Source organism: Panicum virgatum, chromosome 5N, assembly GCF_016808335.1.
Source record: "Panicum virgatum strain AP13 chromosome 5N, P.virgatum_v5, whole genome shotgun sequence".
Classification (NCBI taxonomy): domain Eukaryota; kingdom Viridiplantae; phylum Streptophyta; class Magnoliopsida; order Poales; family Poaceae; genus Panicum; species Panicum virgatum.
The window spans coordinates 60,001,876-60,021,754 of record NC_053149.1 but is presented as its reverse complement, the minus strand read 5'-3'; the positions used below and the strand labels follow the sequence as shown (position 1 = coordinate 60,021,754).

Below are 19,879 nucleotides of genomic sequence, written 5' to 3'. Positions count from 1 at the left end.
CGGGGTCGACAGACTCCAGTGCCAAGCCTCAGCTCCGCCCCTGAATCCAGGCCGTCTGAATGTAAATCGGACGGCTCCCGTGATGCATCCCGTATTCAATCAGCCAGCGACAGGGTTCAGGAATCAGGGGTTGTCCTGTGATCCCCGTTCCTCGGTTCTTCCCTCGCTTCCTAGGCAAACGGTCGAACACCTCGACGGCAGAAGCACCCCCGCCAAATGCGCGCTCTACTCCGCCTCCGGCGCCGGCTACCTCTGCCCCTCGCCGCGCGGGCCTTCTCCTCCTCCTCCTCCTCCGAGCCCCACGAGATCCCCACCGTCTACTCCTTCCTCCAGCCCTCCGTTTTCGCGCCGCGTCCGAGGCCCCAACCGCCACCGCCGCCCCCACCCCCGGCCCATGACACCGCCCCCAGAAAGACGCTCCCCGTCGCGGAGGCCGCCGCGCTCGAGTCCGACCTCCTCGCCGCTGTCGCCGCGGACCGCTCGGACGACGCGTGGATCGCGTTCAAGTCCCTGGCCGCGTCCTCCAGCCCGCCCTCGCCCCAAGCCGCCGCCGCGCTCGTCTCCCACCTCGCCGGCGCAGCGGCCGCGCACCAGCGGCTTGGCCTCAAGCGCGCCTTCGCCGCGGCCGTCTTCCTGCTGGAGAAGAGCCCGCACGCGGCGCCCGTCCCGGAGCCCGCCCTTGGGGCGCTCTTCTCCGCGCTAGCCGCGGCGGGCTCCGCCGCGCCGGCGCTGGCTCTCGCGCGCGCGATGCTGCGCTGCGGGCGCCGCCTCCCGGCGTTCTCCGTCTGGGGGCACCCTCTGATCGAGGTTACCCGCGATGACGCGGGCGCCTTTGCGGCGTTCCTGAAGGTGTTCGACGAGGCCTGCAAGCTCGTGGTGGAGGAGAAGGCTCCTGCTGAGGCCGCGGCGATGCGCCCTGATCTCGCTGCCTGCAATGCTGTCCTTGCAGGTTGCTGCCGCAGGATTGGTTCGGTGGCTGATGCTGAGAGAGTCCTGGAGACTATGTCGGCCGTTGGGGTCGCACCAGACGTAGAGAGCTTTGGGTCACTTGCCTTCTTGTATGCTTGGAGAGGTGTTCCCAGCCGGGTTGATGAGCTGGATACATTGCTTGATGCTCTGGGATTCAGCAAGAAGGGATTTTTCAAGAATCTGGTCAGTGGGTACCTAAAATCAAGCAACTTTGAGTTGGTTTCATTGCTTATTCTCCGTGCTGTGAAGGAGCGCAGAGTTGGGGATGGCAATGGATTTGATGAGGAAACCTATAGTGAAGTTGCTCAATGCTTTATCGATCATGCTAGGATTAGAGAACTAGCTCAGTTGATCATCCAAGCACAGGAGATTGAGCTCACTCAACAACCTATGTCAGTTGAGGATTCTGTTGGGTTTGGGATTGTCAACGCTTGTGTTGAACTTGGCCTATTGAACAAAGCCCATAGCATACTCGATGAAATGACTGCTCAAGGAGCTTCTGTAGGGCTTGGTGTGTACTCCTCAATCTTGAAAGCATATTGCAAGGAACAGAAGACTGCAGAGGCTGCACAGCTTGTGGCAGAGATTAGTGCAGCAGGGCTTCAACTTGATGCTGGTAGTTATGATGCTCTTATCGATGCTTCCATGACAGCCCATGATTTCCAATCTGCATTTGCTCTGTTCAAGGACATGAGGGAGGCAAGACTACCGGAACTTAGGTCAAGTTATCTCACTATAATGACAGGCTTGACAGAGAACAACCGGCCTGGCCTCATGGCTTCATTCTTGGAATCAGTGGTTGATGACCCGAGAATAGAGATTGCTACACATGATTGGAACTCGATAATACATGCTTTCTGCAAGGTCGGGAGGTTAGAGGATGCCAGAAGGACATACCGAAGGATGGTATTCCTTAGATTTGAACCAAATAATCAGACATACCTTTCACTTATCAATGGGTATGTCTCAGCTGAGAAGTACTTTAATGTGCTCATATTATGGACAGAAGTGAGGAGGAAGGGGACTGAATTCAACCACGAGTTGATTGATGCCTTTCTGTATGCTTTGGTGAAAGGAGGGTTCTTTGATATGGCAATGCAGGTGATTGACAAGGCACGAGAGCTTAAAATATTTATAGATAAGTGGAGGTACAAGCAAGCATTCATGGAAACCCACAAGAAACTGAAAGTGGCAAAGCTAAGAAAGCGAAACTTCAGAAAAATGGAAGCCCTGGTAGCTTTCAAAAATTGGGCTGGTCTCAATACATAACACCACAACCTCGATTATCAACCTAGCATGCGTTGTGGCTGAATTCGTCGTCTTCAGAAAGCTGTAGCAAGCACTATGGATCTTTAGAGATGGTCAAGCAGCTGTTGACTGTGGTAATTACTCCGTATGTAACAAGGTTGGATAAGTTGGTGCGCTTGTGTTCTCTATGGTATTATTTATAGGAATAGGTTTACTGACCTGTCTATGTACTAGTTTTCCATAGGGTCCGATTCGGACTCCAAACCATGTATTACAGAAATAGATTCAATAACGAGTTTCTCTTGAAATAATTCGCACAGAGTGCATCTTTTAAGGTTGGTGGCAAACAAAATGAGATGTCCTGATGTTTTATGCATTTGATTTCACTATTCATAAATTCTTCCTCTATAATGGTCCAGCACTCCAACTCCGTGCATTTTAGTAGTACTAGTTTAAAGATTCCAACACTACTCTGCTGCTATCGACCTCCCGCTTATAAACCAACAACTAGAGATTGGTCAGTTGCCATTATAGTCTTCTAGCATACATATGAGCAGCAACTTTTTTTTAGAAACAGGAAACTTTATTAATTTCAAGACTGTTACATCAAAGTGATAGAACATCCTGAAATCCCCCCCAGCCTCTGCCAGGAGGCACACAGCTCAACGTAAAAGACCAACAAAAAGTTCAAGGCACACTAATGACTATCAATCCAAAGACTAGACCGCCACCCATGTCAACATCAACATCAACATCAACAAAGCTTTTTAATCCCAAGCAAGTTGGGGTAGGCTAGAGTTGAAACCCAACAAAGTCCATTATTCATGGTACTGGCACGAGAATTGCGGCTTTCCAAGCACCATGTGCCAGGGTAAAAAAAAACTCCTTGGCCACCTGCGCCAAATACCGAGAAGCCGCTATAACGACTTCCTGGGAAGAAGACTTCTGCAGGACAGCCCAAGTACGTAGCCAATGCGTAGTTAGAGAGATGACCTGCAAAAAAGAAGTGTGTTTGTTTTGAAAGATAAATGCATTTCTACAGAGCCACAGAGACCAACATAAAGCTGATGCTCCCAAAAGTATCAAAGGTTTTAAGTTCGACTGAATTCCATCCAGCCAGTGCCCAAACATATGAGCAGCAACTTATCACACAGTACCAAATCAAAGTAACTTAAAGGTTCAAACATAGCATGCATATACCAAATCAAAGAGTAGCTTAAGGTTAGCATACATGACCGGTCCACATAACACAAGTTTGGTTCCACCAACATTATTACAGGCTCTTGATACAAGAGCAGTTCGCCAGTTCCACATCATAATAGGCGGAACGAAGACTGAATTTATTATATATAGTAAACGGTATTGCCGGGAGAAATGCAGGTGATCGAAGCTGATGGACGCCTTTCCAAATTTCTTGTTTTAAATAGCAGCCTCCACAAGCTTGGACCTCCCTCTTCTCCCTGAAGAAAACAACAAGAGGTGACTGCAAATTCAGTATCCCCACTATGGAAGAGGCTGGCTCCGCCATTACTCAAATTTGACATGATAATAATCATCAATGAAGAGGAGGCTTACCCTGCTACAGTCTAGTTGGGAGTCTGGATAGTCTTGTAGAAAACAGGGTGGCTGTTCATCAGGGTATCTTTGATAGTTGCAATGTTTTCTGTCATGATCTGGATTGCCGAGGACACCGACCGAGGGTACAGGCCAGTCCCACGGGCCAGCTTCATCAGAATCTGGAACCCTGCAGTCATCAAAGTTCCCCCAGCCTCTCCAATGGGAGAGCCAGCATCCGCCGGGTCGGCGAGGGGAACAAGGGAGAAGCCGGCGGGGAAGAGCGCGATGTTGCTCATCGCCTCTTCGCCGCCCGGGCTCGTGATCATCTCCATCACATGCTTGTCAAGAGAGGAGTAGACCATGAATGATCCAGATGCATCATAGCAGCTGTTCTGGAGGATCAGCATGGTTTCCTTGTTTGCCCCGCTGCCATGCTGACCAATTGCAAAATATTCGAGTGAGACATGAAAATCGCCACAAGTCTGAAGTAATATTGAAACTGCAGCCAATGTCAGTGCTTGGTGATGTTCTGGTACCTTGATATGCAGGATGGAGACAGCATCTTCACTTCCGACGCCATTGGCCACACGAACAACCTCCTTCACGCAGCCTCCATGCACCAGGACATCCCACTGCAATCACCCATCCGTAAGCCACACGCGGTACTCGAGTTCAGGCAGAGGCCGTGCTGCTGCCATGTTGCCGGAGAGACCGTGTTCGTTGGCATACCTTGACACGCAGCAAGTTGCTCTTGAGCAGGTCGAACACCCTCCTCATGGGCAGCGGCAGCAGGAACGTCGCGCTCGTGCACACGATGGCGGTGTTGCTGCTGTCGTCGTTCCTTCTGTAGGCGATTTTGACGTCTTGCTCCGTGCCGTCGCCGCACTGGACGATCCAGGCGTCCGCGGGGAGGCCGGCGATGCTGCCGCTGTAGTTGGCGAGCAGACTGTCTGCCAGCTTCATGATGGCCTTCCTCCCCCTTGAGGTGACTGAAACCCACAACGCAAGGAGGTAAGTTTGTTTCATTCTGTGATTCAGGTTGGTAGTGAGAAGACGCCATTACCGTCCAGGGTACAGTTGGTGACATGGAACACGTCCCTGAGCCGCGCGGACTGTCGCGCCATGCTCATCACCCAGCGCCTGGCGCCGAAGAGGAGGCCGCTCAGGCATGCCTGGAAGAGCTCATGGGTACCACTGCCATCTACTCGAACGTGCTCGATGGCGGTGACCTGCAAACAAGTGTTGGAAACAGATCAAACATGGTTGTGGCACGATGCCATCCATAATGGGGTAAAGTTTAATTCAAGCATTTCCCTAGCTGTAAGTCATACCTTGCAGCTGGTGTGCCTTATGGGCTGAATCAGTACTCCTGATGGCATCTTCTGGCAGTTGGCACCGTCGTCCAAGGACACGTCGACGACAACCATGGCTCCCAGCTCCAGCCTCTTGCAGTAGCGCAGGAAGGTGCATTTCCTAGCCGGCACCAGGGGGGATGGGAACACCAGCTCGACAGTCAGCTGTCGTTTTCAATGCAAAAGAGCATGACAGTCTGTGAGTAACAGCTACTAGCTAATAATAAGAGGACAGTTCTTACTACTATTTGCCAGTGCACTCTATTTTCACATGTAAATAAACAACTCATACCAGCTGCATAGCCCCATCGTAGCCTGCCTCGCTGTTCTGAGGCCAGTTGTAAACCTTAGTGCTGGTCGCTACGCCGGACATGAGTCCAGGGAAGAAGGCCCCAAAGCTCCCCTGCAGTCATTTCAAAACTGAGTTCAGATTTCGAATCGACAACGGTTTTAGTTAGCTTCTATCAGTATCGACACCCCACTCACACTATCCATCAGAAATTCCACAATGCTTTTAGCATCCAGCATGACCACAGCGCTGGCACGGGTAGCTTCTACCGTCAACCCCATGGCCATGGCACCTACACTCATCTGCCCGGGGAATGTTTGGGCGTAGGCCATCCTGTTCAGTACTTGGAATGAACCACCGGGTACAGCCAGCCACAGAGGGCTGCTGGGGTCACTCAGAATGAAAAGCTCATGCGCCGCGTTCATGGCTACTTCAGTAAGCGCTTGAACGTCATCTTGCATTGCAAAGGCATTTCCGGACGAGGACCCATGATGGAATACGCCGGTAGGCGAAATCATGGTCAGACGGGCTTCATTGTCGATGTACATCTGCCAAAGAAACGATGCAACATCAGAGGAACTTGCAACTACTTGAGGTGTAAATGAGAAGGAATACAGTCTGTATATGATGCAAAGCTGCAAACTGACAGTTGGGAGTGTTGGTTATAAGAGTGGAAACAAAGAGTTCACTTGAGACAACGAGTTATATGCTGTACCTGCAACTGTTGCTGCAGCATCCGATTATATGCTTTCACCTGTTCCAATTCTTTGATGAGCTCAAGGTACCCTGGATCATTAGTGCATCTGGGGCAGAGAGGATTGTTCTGAGCCTGCTTGAAGATGTAGTTTTCTTCCCTCAGCATTTCATTCTCCACTTTCAACCTGTAGTTCTCTTCTTTGCCACTTAAATGCTATTTGGGCAAGTAACAGAATGGATAATAATGGTTAGAGATTCCAAGTGTGAAATAGCTCAAGTATGAATATGAAAATATGTCGGGAAACTCGAGGGTGTTACATGAGATGCTAGAATTTGAAGGAAACATACATACATACAACCGGATCCAAAATTGCAATGGTGTAGAACAGACCTTTACGTTGGTTCTCTTGTTCTGGAACCAAAACTTCACCTGAAGCAACCCAAGGCCAGTCATCGCAGCTAGCTGCCTCCTTTGATTTTCATCAGGGTGTGCGCAGACGCTAAAGAAACTGCTTGTTCAGCAAAAATAAAGACAAGACAGATTATAAAAATTGCAAGAAAAAGGCAACCTGCAGAAAGGAACATGTTTGTTTAATTCTTTGAAATACATCGAGGATACGGCTACTAGGTTGACTCCCACTCTCAACAAAGTATTTATTACTCTGTTTGTTTTAATCTAAATGAGTTGAGTTAACTTCTAAAGTTCTAACAACAGATATACTTGAATTAATTGGTTTGTTTTAAAGAAATATCTAGTAGATTTTTCATCAAAATAACGTCAGTATTGTACACGGCATCCTGGCTTCAGTGAAAAAAAAGGAAATAAATTCATTGATGCACTAATAAATTCGTGAATGTTGTATACTTGCTAGGAACCGTACCCCTCCAGTATTTCTGCCTGCCGGCCGTTGAGCCTTTGTAGGGACCTTTTCTTTGGCTCTGGACCATCCTGACCGTCGGCGACACTCCTTCCATTAGCATTGTTGTTGCTGGCCAAGATGCTCAAGTTATCCTCATTAATTCTAGGGGCACCATCACCGGGGATCTCTCCATGACCGTTGTTTCCTTGTGGTTCTCCAAAGTAACTGCTTGAGTTCTTTTCAGATATCTCATTCTGGTAAAGCAACTATTCTTTTAGTGTTAAATTCGTCAGTTCCAAAATTTTATAATTCAAAAGGCTAACTTAAAACATAGGAGCAAAGCAATAAGGGATTAAGACAACATACAACGCACCTCAACGGTTATTTATATACTTGAACTTTCAACATTACTTTTGTGTTACAGATACATCTAAACCGAGACAATACCAATTTGGATAGAACAGAACTGCCATGTCAGTAGGCCACCACTACTGATTTTGTATTTACGTGATAAACAATTTTGTTGAAACATGCCGATAATTACTACGTTTGCAAAACTTCACATACTATATATAGCTCAATGTAGAGCAGGAAAAGGAGCAGGAATGAAAATAAATCTCAGACACATCCATGATGCATTTAATGGCATTTATCCTATTCTTTTTGAAACTTTTCTCAATTTTTCATAGTTAAGGCTCCATAAGTATTCACTGAAGCTACCACACAACCATTCCTCAACGATTATATATCTGCACGCAGGACCTTCTTGAAATATCAACTAAAAATAAGCATGCCCCACATATACATCTATCAGCCTTAAAAACAATCTAAGGACCATGGAATTTATTAAATTCAATATATAAAATAGAGATGATTTATGTATTTGATAAAAGAATTGCTTGTGAAAAAGTTGGCTAACATGGGAATATATAATGAGTGCAAGTATGCCATCAAAATTTTAGGAAAACAATAAAAGAACTACAGATTTAGCGCTCAACCTTATATCAAAAGTAAATATTGATTCGGGAATCGGGACCATGAGTGAAGAATAGCTTATTGAAAAGTTACTTCAGGAGAATTAATTAACTTTATCCTTCTTGAGGAAATAAAACAACAATCCAGTAATGAACGAACTTCCACAAAACAAGATGAATAGAGTTAAAAGGAATCAAAGGGAATAAAAGCATCAAACTAAGGAAAATCCAAGAGATATGCTACAATATCTTTTGAGAAGGTGATATCGAACAAACTTACTGTAGCAACAAAAACGTGGTACTATATTTCATCTTTCCAAAATCTTTATTCCAGGGGGCAAAACATGTAAAAAAAATCCTTCTCAACTACAAGCAAGGAAGTCCAACTAAAAAATACACTAGGAATGGAGTAAGAAAATACCCTTTTTGATGAAAACCCAACAGCAATACTACTAGGAGGCCCCATCAAAGATGAATCGCCGATACCACTAGTAGACCCCATGAAACATGGGTGGCCTCCTGAAAGTTCATCTATTCCCATCTACAAGTTGTTCAAATACACAACCTACAAGTTGTTCAAGTGTTTGCTTGAGTTAGCCTTTCCTAACACCCTCTCCTCTCTATTTATAGGTGCCATCCGTAGTGTAAATTGTTATTGTGTATGGCCCGCACACTGGGCGTGACGCTATGTCAGCATATAAGTTGGTTGATTGTGCAAAATAATATAATAATAATAATAAAGTAACGTTCACCATATGAGAAAGAAACAAGGTAAGCAGGTGAAAGATATCTCTTCTTTCTTTTGTCCTTATGCTTATTATTGTCATAATTTTATATGCAGCCATGCATAATGATATAGTAAAAGGGGTAATTAATTCCAGCTTCATTTACCCATGCATCATCAAACACAAATGTACTGAGGTAGATTACAAAGGTGCGAGCAAAATAGGAAAACTTGTATTAGGTGGTGACATCTTGAGTAGAGTTGTAGGTGTGCTGTATTTATCTCATACTAGTTGTCTCCTAACCCATTGAACGTTGAATATGCATGGCAAGATGAAAAATTAGTAGTGTGAAGTTGGAAAGGAAAAGTGAAGAATAGAATAAACAAATAAAATCAAGGAAAATACGTTTGATATCACAAGATATCAGTAGAAATACAAGATCTCACTTGTCAGAAATAGAAAATATTTTATATTTCATCACAAATGATTCCGCGTATCTTAGTGGTTACAATAGGCAACATTGAATGTTTTTCTAGTGAGTCTAGAATTTCTAGAACACAATCAAAATCAGCATAACTAAATTTTAGTAGAACCTTTGGAAATATTGGATAATCGCGCACAATTAGATCCGAGACTAATGTTCAAGTGGATGAATGCCTACCATAGACTTCCTTGGAAAGAAATTACATATGATTAAATAGGATTGAGGAAATATGGTTGTGTGAGAAAGTGCGCAAGTTTTATGTACGCTGTCTACATGTAGTTTCTCACAATTCTAGTATCAGGGTCTTGGAGGTGAATAAAATCAAACGAACTCCATTGCAACTAAAAAACTTGCACAAAGTTTCATCAACTAACAAAAAAATTCTTACGCATACTAGTTCCCACTAGCTACCAAGTTGACATAGAGTATGAAACATGGTATGAAATGATTACGTTGATAATCTAGCCTAGACACATGTTTCTTTTTGAGTAATACCAGAGCTTCATTACTGAATCACAGAGTTATTGCAATCTGCAGCGAGCAGGTCATGAATCTCTGGTGGTGGACAAGGCCACTCCTCCACCAAAGAACTACCCGATACAAGTTTTGCACATTGATGAGCTACTCTATTACAAAGTCTACCTTCAAACATCAAGACAAACTCATCAAAGCTCCGACTTCGGTGTCGTATGTCCACCAAGTTGGGCCGCTGGGATATCATCATTGGTTGTTTTGTTGGGCCTTTGAAAGGTATATAATTTTGAGTGGTTTGGGCTAGGCCGTCGAAGAAAGCACAACGATCTTTCATGTTTTTGTTAAATGACGTATGTGCATTGTCGTATTTGTGCCGTGACTCGAACTTGGGCTGGCCCAGCGAACCACTTCTCTGGCGTGTTCGACTGACCAGTTACACCGTGAGAGTGTTGGCGGCCATTAAAGAAAGAGTTGCGGCCTTTCTAAAATCTATTGGATATTGGGCTGGCCGTTACGAGGAGACAAAAAGGCGACTTGTCTAATATTCGATGTGGGCTAAATTTGTTTTTTTCTTTCAAAAACGCGCAAATGCTTTGCATATGCCATACTCATTTATTTTTTTCATATTTCTTTTGCTAGCTAGATCATATATACTCTACGAATTTGTATGGGCTGACATATCCATATATGTATCGAACTCCTTGCAAACATGATCAACTTGGAATAAAATCACACTCCAACAGAATTGAATTAATCCACAATGCATACATTACATCAACATTTGATAACATTTTAAACATTAAAAGCATGCAGGTTCACTCGACTCAATTGGCATATATTATCGATTACATACATATAATGTGGGCAAGCTACTAGTCAAGCAGCCATGCATATGATGAGACCTTCTCTCCATCCACTGCGCGCGCAAATGACCATTTTAAACAAAACACGCGCACATCAAACAAGCGCGTAGAACAGCGCTCCAATGGCAAGCGCGGCAGTGCCGGCAAGTCCCGCCACCTTGGGTGCCGCGTCACTGGGTGGCGGCGGGTACGCCGGCGGCGAGATGTCGATGCCGAATGGCGGCGGCGGGGAGTAGGTCGAGTAGGGGCCGTTGGGCGATGGCGCCAGCCCCGCGCCCGGCTCGGTGGCGTTGCCGACGGCCGATCGCTCGGCCATGACGACGACGATGAGCTTCTCGCCGCGGTTGCAGTTGTCCCTGGTGCCGCTGATGAAGTAGTAGGGGCCGGAGCGGGGGAAGGTGAACACGGTGCTGCCGTCGGAGAAGGTGTCGACGGGCGCGGCCGTGTCGCAGGCGTCGTAGGACCTCTTGTCGACGAGGAGCACCGAGTCGTTGCCGGCCGGGTAGGTGAAAGCTGCATGCATGCATCCATGCATGCGCGGGAGGAGGAGCAGTCAAAACGCCGTGCATGCATGCCACACGGTAATCAAGACTAGGAAAAAAAAACCAATGCCAGCTTTTGACAGGGCGTGTTCTACTTTCTACCGCGCGGTGAAACCGTGTCATTACTCAGTTACCGCCACCATTAGCGCCGCGATTAGCAGGGCCCCATGTTTACACACGCCGATGGCGTCACGCCAGTGCAACGGCAAGGCCGCGGTAAAACGCGGCGGATACCACGCAGGAGCGTCATCACCCCATCTTTGGATTTTGTCTCTTCCAGTTTAGTCAGCGGTGTGGTTGGGAGGTGGAGATGGAGCGTTAGGGTTAGTGATAGAGATGGAGTCTTAGAGATGGAGCGTTACAGGAATCTCGGCATCTCTAGGCGCCTGCGCCGTTTGAAACTGCCTGCATGCGCTCGGCCAGGAGGCCTGCATCCTCCTAGGAGAAGTCAGACTTGAGGAACCTTCGCAGGGAAGGTAGCGCGGGAGAGCCCGCAGGCCGCCTGCGTCCGTCCCCCCTGCCGCCCTCCGACGACAACTGGACGGCACGCGGACCGGGGGAGAGACAGGTGGCCGTGTGCGAAATCAAACAAAAGGACAAGTGGCCGTGTGCGAAATCAAACAAAATTCATGCAAAATCCACGGCAACAATGAATTCTAGCGTATCCGGCAAAGATATGATTCAGGTGGAGAAAGATCGGCGCGTATCCGAGTCTGAACTGGATGGAAACCACTCATTCAATGCGGTGGTCTGCTAGCTGGAGGAGAAACCGGCGGCAGCCGCAGGCAGGGTGCAGGCTCACTCACCGATGGCGTCACCGACGCGGAAGCGGTTGCGCTGCGCCCAGGCGTTGTACGCGTTGGTGGCGTTGGCGTTGGCGCCGGCGGGCACGCGCCACTCGCCCGTGCCGCCCGCCTTGAACACGAACGCGGACGCGGTGGACGACGCCCACGCCGCCACCAGGCACGCCAGGAACGCGCGCCGCATCATCATCGTCCGCCCGCGCGCCATCGATCGGCCCGGATCCGTGCCTGCCTGTGTTGGGTGCAGGCCTGCCTGCTGCGACAAGGCCAAAAAAAAAAAACTGTGGGAAGCGGGAAACGAGCGGGGCTGGATGGATGGCTGCATCGGGCTCGGCGCGGTTTTAAACGCGTCGGATCGAGAGCGTGTCGCGGGCACGGTTCTTTCCGTAAAAGCCAGGGAACGTGAGCGCTGCGAAGAGGCATATTTTCCCCGCCGCTTTTATGCTCTGTGATCCTACGTGCCATCCTGCATGGTCTGGTGTTAGGTTTCGTTCGATGTTCTTGCTTGCGTGAGAGCTTTTCGAAGCTATGCTTTGCTTTCCTACAATGGCGAGGAATATTCATACCTTGCTTGGGTGCTACTCAGTTCATATCAAGTATCAATCAGGTGCCCTGATCTTCAATGCAAACCTTATGAAAGGAGGGTTGGTTCAAACCGTAGGAATTTGGATTCGAATCACGCGTAAGCTTAGCACGCACTTGGCATTGCATCCGTGGTGGTCATTGCTGATTCAATTCACAAAGGTTTTCACGTGGGTTGTGAAGAGCGCTTTTAAATTTCTCTGACTTTTGACTACTATCAACCCCAGCAACAGTGCCAAAATAAGAGCTAGGTTTGCGGCCAGGGTGGCGATTTGACGGTATTCCACCTATCAACCACAAGCAATTTTAGTGTTTAATGTTTTTAATTTTGATGGCTATAAGGTAGAAAGGAACAATGAAGCTAGGGATATACATTTGGTGTATGGGGTCTAGGAGGGAGGGGATGAGGATGAATGATCGGCAAGCGAGGAGGACTAAGGCGTACCGAGTAACGTATGCGCCAGTATCTGCAATTAAATGGACGGTGGGCAAACAATAGCAAGGACAATACATGAGGACAACCAGGCCACCCAAGGTGCACCCGCGTCAGAGACTGCAGTAGACGACTCGCCGAGGTCGATGGAGTTCAGCTTAGCATCGGGCACGCCACACACAGAGATGTTTGCAGGAGCCAGAGATCCAGAGAAGGTGGCAACAACCTGAGCAAGCTGGAGAGGGAGAGACTCGGGGTGAGGTGGGGTGGGCGAGCGCCGGCCCCACAACTGGAGGAGCAGGGGCGACCGCCACAGGCGTAGGCACAGGCGCAGGGACACAATAGGAAGAACCAGGTCAGCAGGATCTACCGGTCCAGCAAGCAACTCCAACGCCGGCCCATCGAAGATGACCCTAGGGTCGGCCCTAAAGCCAGCATCACCCACGACGACATGATGGGCTGCATCCATCGAGCTAGGCCTAAGGGGGAGGCCAAAGCAGGCTAGAGGTGCGGGGGAGGTGGCGGGAGGTGTCAAAGCAGGTGGTCCACTACCACAGACAAGGAGCTAGCCTAAGAGAAGGAAAGAACCATCGGGGCAGCAGGAGCGACTCCCTGGAGAAGGCCAATGGAGGAGGAGCAAAAGTTGACGACCATCAGGTTGGAGGAGTTGTAAGGGGAGCAGGGGACACCCTGGGCCGCGGGCAGGGTGGGCAAGCGAAAGTGGGGCATGGGCGGTGGTGGAGCGCGGTTGAAGCAGAGGAGATAGCACTGGCGGGGGAGCCGTGAGAATGAGAGGCACTAGGGTCAGAGATTGGGTCGAAATCAGGGTCCGAGTTGTGACCCAGCAGGTCCTCGATGAGGATTATGTGAACACGGCCAATGGAGCCCGTGCTGTCATGGTTCTTGAAGTGAATGAAATGGGGGATGTCATGGATGCTCTCGACCTTGACCACGATAATGACACCAGAATAGTCCGCACCTGAGAGGCAGGGTTGACAAAGTGAGGGTTGGCAAAGGGGGCGACCGAGTGCATGATGTGGTTCTTGCACCAGTGCTTGAGGGGGAAATCCTCAATGGAGAGGGCGACAAAGGCTTCATGAGGGAAGAAGAAGCGGTTTGGAGGTTTCGTCATGGCGCTCAAGTGGAATGGTGTGCTCGAGGTGGTGGAAGGGGGCGCGGTGGATTGAACGTTTGCAGGCGGCCTCATCACCGAAGCTGGAATGCATGTCGGAGCACAGCAGAAAGGGCAGCAGGAGGCGGGATGGTGTTGTCAAACGCTAGGTTGGAGTAGTGGCGCATTGGGGGTGAAAGGCATGTGGGAGTCGACATGGTTCGTACACTGAGGAGGAGGGAGGTCCTCAGCGTCGGGGATGAGAGAGGGCACCGGCGAGGTTAGAGGGGGTGGAGAGGGGCAAAGAGGTGGAGCGTGGCATGGAGCAGGAGGAGGGCGAAGAGGGGAATCCCTTCACAGGTTTCGGCGAGCGACCTGTGGAGCTAGAGCCAGCGCCAGCGCCATCAGCAGAGGGTGAAGTAGACGAAACCCGGATGAAGATTGGGGAGCGTGGAGATATCGAGACAGCCGGGGACCTGGCGGAGGAGCCAGTTGCGGCAACTAGCACCGAGGGTGAAGCTGTGGAGCGGGAGGTGGAGTGGGAGCTCGGCATCATGGTGGGGGAAGGAAGATTGCAGTGGCGCTTCGTGTGCCCGAAGACCCAACAACGGCGACACCTGATGGGGTCACAACAACGCTCAAGTTTGTGGTCAAGGACGAGGCATTTGTGGCCGCACCGCCACAGATTGTGGTGAGGGGTTGGGGAGGATGTGGTCAGGCAGGGAGCTGCAGGGGTATGAATAGGAGCGGAGGCGGCTGCCTGAGCAAAAGTTGGCAGACGAACACAAAGGGGCAGCAAGGCTGTGGAAAGCAGCTAGTGATTGGCGCGATGCCTGAACGGGAGCGACTTTGATCACCACAACAGCTGACGACGGTAAGGACCAGGCAAAGTGAGGGGGCGAGTTGGGGCTGGACGACCCGAAGTAGGAAGCTGAGATAGGTGGGGCACCAAGAATGCCCCCTAGCCACTGGCAAGTGGGACCCGGAGGCAGAGGCAACGAGCACGAGGCCATGGATCAGGATCACGTGATGCATAGAAAGGAGGAATGGGAAAAGAGGCTAAGGGGGAGGCATTGTTGGAGATAGAAGAGCTAGCTGCAAGCGCATTGCTTTGAGAAAAAGCAGCATCATCGCCGTCACCGCCGCTCGGGTAGACGTCAGCACGAGGGAAAGTGTGACAACCGCCCAAATTAAACCGGCTTAAGTGCGCTAAATATCATTTTAAGTATTAATCAAGCCACCACGCACTTAAAATGGTGTAATCCGGCAGCCTGCTGGGTTAAGAATCGAAAAACACTGGAAGTCTCGCACGAAGACGAGCACAGATGATTACAAGCAGACAAAAATTCTCAAATTTAATTTACAAAGCAGAGCTTTACAAAATGAGTTTTAAATAAATTATCAAAGTTCAACATGCAGCGGAATTTAAATAGAAGTTTAGTTTAAAAACCACGATAACTACGATGACGTGAGAACGTCACATCGAGCCCACCAATGTGAATCATGGTTAGCTCCAACCAGCAGTAGTTACCTGAAAACAGGGTGACAACAAACCCTGAGTATACTAATACTCAGCAAGACTTACCCGACACGGGTATACTTAGCCCACTATCTAGACATGTAAAACTTTTTGGCTATGGAGTTTATTTTGCTGAAAAGGCTACTAACAATGGATCCTTACTTCCAAATTTTAGCTTAGGTTTAGTATACACCGTACCAACTAGGTTTGCCTGAATTTCTAAAACACACATGGTAGAACAGAGAAATCCTCTGGTAATATCACAATCAAATCATTTTCGTTCCATTCTCATTACCATTTCTTTACTACGATGTGACGAAGTGACCAAGGTTCTCTTAACCGAGAGAAACGGCGAATCGATCCGATTTAACCTTGCAAGGTGGACCTAACTCACACGACACGTGCAGCCACGCCGGACCACACATGTCAACTGTTCCCATCATCACCCCGACGTCTGAACCACGCCTGCCAAAACCCGGGTGAAGGGTCCCTCACGGTGAACTCCTAGAGAACCCGGAGCTGACATACACTCCAACACCCGCCATCATTCCACTCCCAGAGTAGCAGGTCGCGATTCAAACTATCGTTGCAATTCAGGTAACTAGCTTACCGGTTTCGACTACCTCCTACTCCCGGCAGGTGGTTAGTACTGTTCAAACTTTGTCAGCACAGCCAACAACGGTACGGTCCTCAATCGACACAGGCGGAGGCTTACTTTCCATACATTCCATATCCATAATTCAATTCCTCTCCGCCCGGTCTCCATGCTTATGTTCTCATAGATTCATTTTCAAACCACTTTGCCATAAGTAATTAGGACATATATCTCGCGAGTGACAGGAATCACTCGACTTCTACCGAATCCTGATTAAGCATGGCAGTACTAACGACCTGCACACTAGTAGAGTAATTGAGGAAATCTAGGGATCATGCATCTACAGTTCCAATCAACTCCTAGAAATGTAAATGCACAATAATTATATAATAAACATTGAATACTAAAATTAAGGGTTATGCTCCGGGGCTTACCTGGGTTTGACACAAAGTCAGTGTTAGTAGAAACAAGACCTTGGGCCGGACCTTTAGTTGCTCTAGCGGGTTCTTTTCTCTTCAGGACACGTCCACCAACGCCATCTTGGGGTTCGGTTCCGTCATCACGTGCTTCATGTCCATGCGTTGTCCATCTAGCGTATCTAAATGAGATGCATCAATGCGGATGTATTTCGATACAAAGCAATTGAAAGAACCGACAGAACTGACATGCATCTACTGAGTAGCCACCACAAAGAAAGTAACAATTGAACGATTTAAGTGCTTAGTTGCGGTTCAGAAGTTCAACTCGTTTTAGCCTGAAGTGTTTCCTTCAAAACAACAACTACTAAACTTGCTTAGAGCAGCATGCATTAAGACAAGAGCTTGCTTTGTTGAGGTTACACATGCATGAAATAATCAATTAACCACAATTATAAAAGAAAAGAGCATAGCTAGGGCAATTAAAAGCAAAAACTTAACTTGCATATAGGATCTAGCAACAAAAATTACCAACTTAACGTGATAGCGATAAAGCATGCCACACAAAATTCCAACATTTAGTGACGATCGAAAGTAATTATTTTAACCCTAGAAGGAAAATCAAACAACAATAAATCCACACACATGCATATAGGCCATGCACCTGAAAATTTTTCAGTGGACTACACATGCAAGGAGTAAGCCACTGCAATTTTTTTATAATTTTTAGAGCAATAGAACAACAAGTATTAAATAAACTAGATTAAGCACAAAACAAATTTTTAGTAGGGGCAAAATTAACATTTCACATGCACAAGCATTTTTCTTCTGAAGATCCTGATTTTAGAAACCTAACAAAATTTATTTTGCATTTTACTCATTTTTTGATATTTTTCTACAAATTCTTAAAGTTTTCAGCCAAAAAGACAATAAAGAAAACAAAAATCTATCCTTAACCCCCTCTCTCACTGACCCGCGGGCCCCACCTGGTAGTGGGATAGAGAGAGCAAAGGGGGGCTCCCCTGCTTTGCCTGCCTGCCCCGGCCGCGCACGCCGGCGGCGCCCTGGGGCGCGCGCGGCGGCCGTGGGCCGGCTGGCCGGCGGCGCAGCGCGGCCGGGCTCGCGCACAGGGGCCCGCGCACCCGCGGCCCATGCAGGGGCGGCACGAGGCGGCAGCGGCGCACCAGACCAGAGGCGGCGGCGGCTTGCGGTGGCGGCAGTGGTGGCCGGGCCGTTCCGGCCGCGGCGGAGCAGGGCGACCGCGGGAGGGGGCGGCGCGGGGCTTAGGAAGGCCAAGCGGCCCCGGGGCTTGCGGCCGCGCAGCTGGAGCCCATGCGAAGGCAGCCCGCGGCGGGCGCAGCGGCGGCGCTCGGGCGGCCGCGGCGGCGCGGCACGTTCCCGGCGGCGGTGGCGCCAGAATCGAGCGAGGAAGAGGTCGGGGAGGGAGAGGAGGTCGCGACCGAGCTCACCGTGGGCTCGATTTGGGCGGAGAAGGGCCGGAGGCACGGGATCGACGGAGGGGGCGAAGCTCCGGGGAAGAACGGCAATGGCGGACGGCGGTCTGGAGCTCGATTCGGCCGGCGGATGGCTCAACCAAGCTAGTGGATGATCAGAGGAGGTTCGGGGCGAGGTGGAGCGACTTGGAGTGTGGTGGATCGAGGTGGGGCGGCAAGGAACAGCCGGCGCGGCGAGCGACGGCGGCTTCGCTAGGCTTTGCTCGCGTGAGCTCGAGGAAGGGAAGGGAATGGACGGGACGGGAAGCTTCCCGGGCCTGCGTGAGGAGAAGAGCGGTGCACGGACGGCGAGGTTCGCCGGATGCTCGACGCGTGGAGGAGCTCGCCGGCGTCCAGACGCCGGTATGGGCGTCGGGCGTGCACAGTGGAAGCACTGGAGCTGCACAATACTCGTTTTAATCGAAATTGACTCGCGTTTGACCATTCAAAACTCAAAATTTTACATGGGAACTTGAAATTTGACCAAAATAAAAGTTGTAGAGGAAGAGAAGATCTACAACTTTCGTTTTGGGCAAAATTTGATTTAGAGCTCGGATTAGGGAGAAAAACAAGATCGAACATAGCTAAGTCGAAAGTTACTATGCGAACGCAATCAACGCTAATGATGGTGATTAACCTCAATTAGCGATTAAGCACAAATTTAGTGTCAAAAATAACACCGGGGTGTTACAGAAAGGGAGGGGCCTCAAGACCGACAGAACGGGGGTTGAGGCAGGGGAGTTCGAAATTTGAATGAAACGAGCCGCGTCATCAGCGGTGGCGTGGAAATGGAAGAGGACGCCGTCGTGAAGGAGGCCGGAGAGGGAGACGATGAGGTTCGCCACCGACTGGCAGGAGACAGAAGTGCGAAAAGGATAGGGGCGCGGGACAGTAAGGCGATGGTGGTCCTCACCGGAGCCCATCCAGAAAAATAGCAAACTAAGGATAAAGACCATAGGAGGTGGGGGGGGGTGGGAGGCAGTAGAAACCAAAATCCAAAGGAGAGTAGGGCGCAGGGACAGGGAGGAGACTGGGGCATGTCGAAGGACCTCGCTAACGAAGATCGCCCCTGGGTGGGAGCCTCGCGAGCGTGCTAGACAGAGCATGTCCCTCAGCAGGGGGAGGGGGCGCAGAAGAAAAAGGCAGGCTAGAGAGGGCAGAGCTCCGGTGTAGGGGAGGGGTTGGGTGCAGCAGGTAGGGGGGAGGGCCTCAGGAGGGAGGGAACCCATGCTGCTCTCGACTCTTTCTCCTAGTCGAGCCGCGCACGTCGGCGATCAAATATGTGGTGCTAGACAACAAAATTTAACCAATTTGGTATTGATCTTACCATGAATGATATAGCGACAAGAGATGGTAATGAAACTTAAAAGGAAAAAAACACACGAATTAAAGATAATCTATATGGTTAAAATTAAATTCTAAGAACATGATTAACACCTTAAATGTAATGTAGTTGTACAATCCTCTTCTCTATAACGGGGCAATGTATGGGCCAATGTCGCCGACTAAGAAGAGGGTGACGCTAGACAACAAAAAAGAATCAACCCGGTATCATCGTTGTTGTGAAAATGATAGAGGTAACATCTAACAGGGATGGCAGTGAAACTTAAAAAGGAGAAAAAAAAAGACACCCAAAACTAAATTATACAAACTTGGATCATAGGCTTGTCAGCGAACAAGCCAACAGTACTGTTTTTCATACTAAACTAGCTACCAGCCAGTCAGCAGTACTGTTCTCTCATAACAAATCAGCACCAGCCAAGCGAATATAGCGTGTTGTACCATCTAAATAAATAAGATCATGTTTGGTGGGTTCCTCCCAAACCGATCCTTGCTGCAGAAGCAGCCGGAATCGATGGAGCTAAAGAGAAGCTTCACCGGCTTCCATTTTAAT

At 49.1% G+C, this 19,879-nt stretch overlaps 4 protein-coding genes across 4 annotated transcripts; 1 reads left to right on the top strand and 3 right to left on the bottom strand.

Annotated features, from left to right (window-relative positions):
* The first annotated feature begins 88 nt into the window (after positions 1-88).
* On the top strand, positions 89-2,551 carry LOC120676066 (pentatricopeptide repeat-containing protein At1g69290-like). The gene has a single exon (XM_039957287.1). It carries the CDS (start codon positions 217-219, stop codon positions 2,236-2,238), a length of 2,022 nt encoding a protein of 673 aa, XP_039813221.1. The 5' UTR covers positions 89-216; the 3' UTR covers positions 2,239-2,551.
* An 837-nt stretch (positions 2,552-3,388) lies between these two features.
* LOC120675509 (homeobox-leucine zipper protein TF1-like) lies at positions 3,389-5,243 on the bottom strand. The gene is made up of 6 exons (XM_039956713.1): positions 5,106-5,243; positions 4,838-5,003; positions 4,504-4,763; positions 4,311-4,406; positions 3,793-4,208; positions 3,389-3,677 (listed from the first exon to the last, which is right to left on the bottom strand). Exons 1-5 carry the CDS (start codon positions 5,199-5,201, stop codon positions 3,804-3,806), a joined length of 1,023 nt encoding a protein of 340 aa, XP_039812647.1. The 5' UTR covers positions 5,202-5,243; the 3' UTR covers positions 3,389-3,677; positions 3,793-3,803.
* A 169-nt stretch (positions 5,244-5,412) lies between these two features.
* On the bottom strand, positions 5,413-6,565 carry LOC120675010 (homeobox-leucine zipper protein TF1-like). The gene is made up of 4 exons (XM_039956101.1): positions 6,503-6,565; positions 6,131-6,325; positions 5,613-5,963; positions 5,413-5,529 (listed from the first exon to the last, which is right to left on the bottom strand). The coding sequence occupies exons 1-4, from the start codon at positions 6,563-6,565 to the stop codon at positions 5,413-5,415; spliced, it is 726 nt and encodes a 241-aa protein (XP_039812035.1).
* A 3,781-nt stretch (positions 6,566-10,346) lies between these two features.
* LOC120676771 (early nodulin-like protein 1) lies at positions 10,347-12,143 on the bottom strand. The gene is made up of 2 exons (XM_039958108.1): positions 11,840-12,143; positions 10,347-11,004 (listed from the first exon to the last, which is right to left on the bottom strand). Exons 1-2 carry the CDS (start codon positions 12,042-12,044, stop codon positions 10,586-10,588), a joined length of 624 nt encoding a protein of 207 aa, XP_039814042.1. The 5' UTR covers positions 12,045-12,143; the 3' UTR covers positions 10,347-10,585.
* Positions 12,144-19,879: the final 7,736 nt, after the last annotated feature.

Coding starts and splice junctions, on each gene's coding strand:
- LOC120676771 (XM_039958108.1), bottom strand. CDS start 12,044: ATGGCGCGCGGGCGGACGATGATGATGCGGCGCGCGTTCCTGGCGTGC. Junction 11,005..11,839: donor CCGCGTCGGTGACGCCATCG/GTGAGTGAGCCT, acceptor GCATGCATGCAG/CTTTCACCTACCCGGCCGGC.
- LOC120675509 (XM_039956713.1), bottom strand. CDS start 5,201: ATGGTTGTCGTCGACGTGTCCTTGGACGACGGTGCCAACTGCCAGAAG. Junction 4,407..4,503: donor GCAACTTGCTGCGTGTCAAG/GTATGCCAACGA, acceptor GGGTGATTGCAG/TGGGATGTCCTGGTGCATGG. Junction 4,209..4,310: donor TCTCCATCCTGCATATCAAG/GTACCAGAACAT, acceptor GCAATTGGTCAG/CATGGCAGCGGGGCAAACAA.
- LOC120675010 (XM_039956101.1), bottom strand. CDS start 6,565: ATGACTGGCCTTGGGTTGCTTCAGGTGAAGTTTTGGTTCCAGAACAAG. Junction 6,326..6,502: donor ACAAGAGAACCAACGTAAAG/GTCTGTTCTACA, acceptor TTGCCCAAATAG/CATTTAAGTGGCAAAGAAGA. Junction 5,964..6,130: donor TGCTGCAGCAACAGTTGCAG/GTACAGCATATA, acceptor TTTCTTTGGCAG/ATGTACATCGACAATGAAGC.
- LOC120676066 (XM_039957287.1), top strand. CDS start 217: ATGCGCGCTCTACTCCGCCTCCGGCGCCGGCTACCTCTGCCCCTCGCC.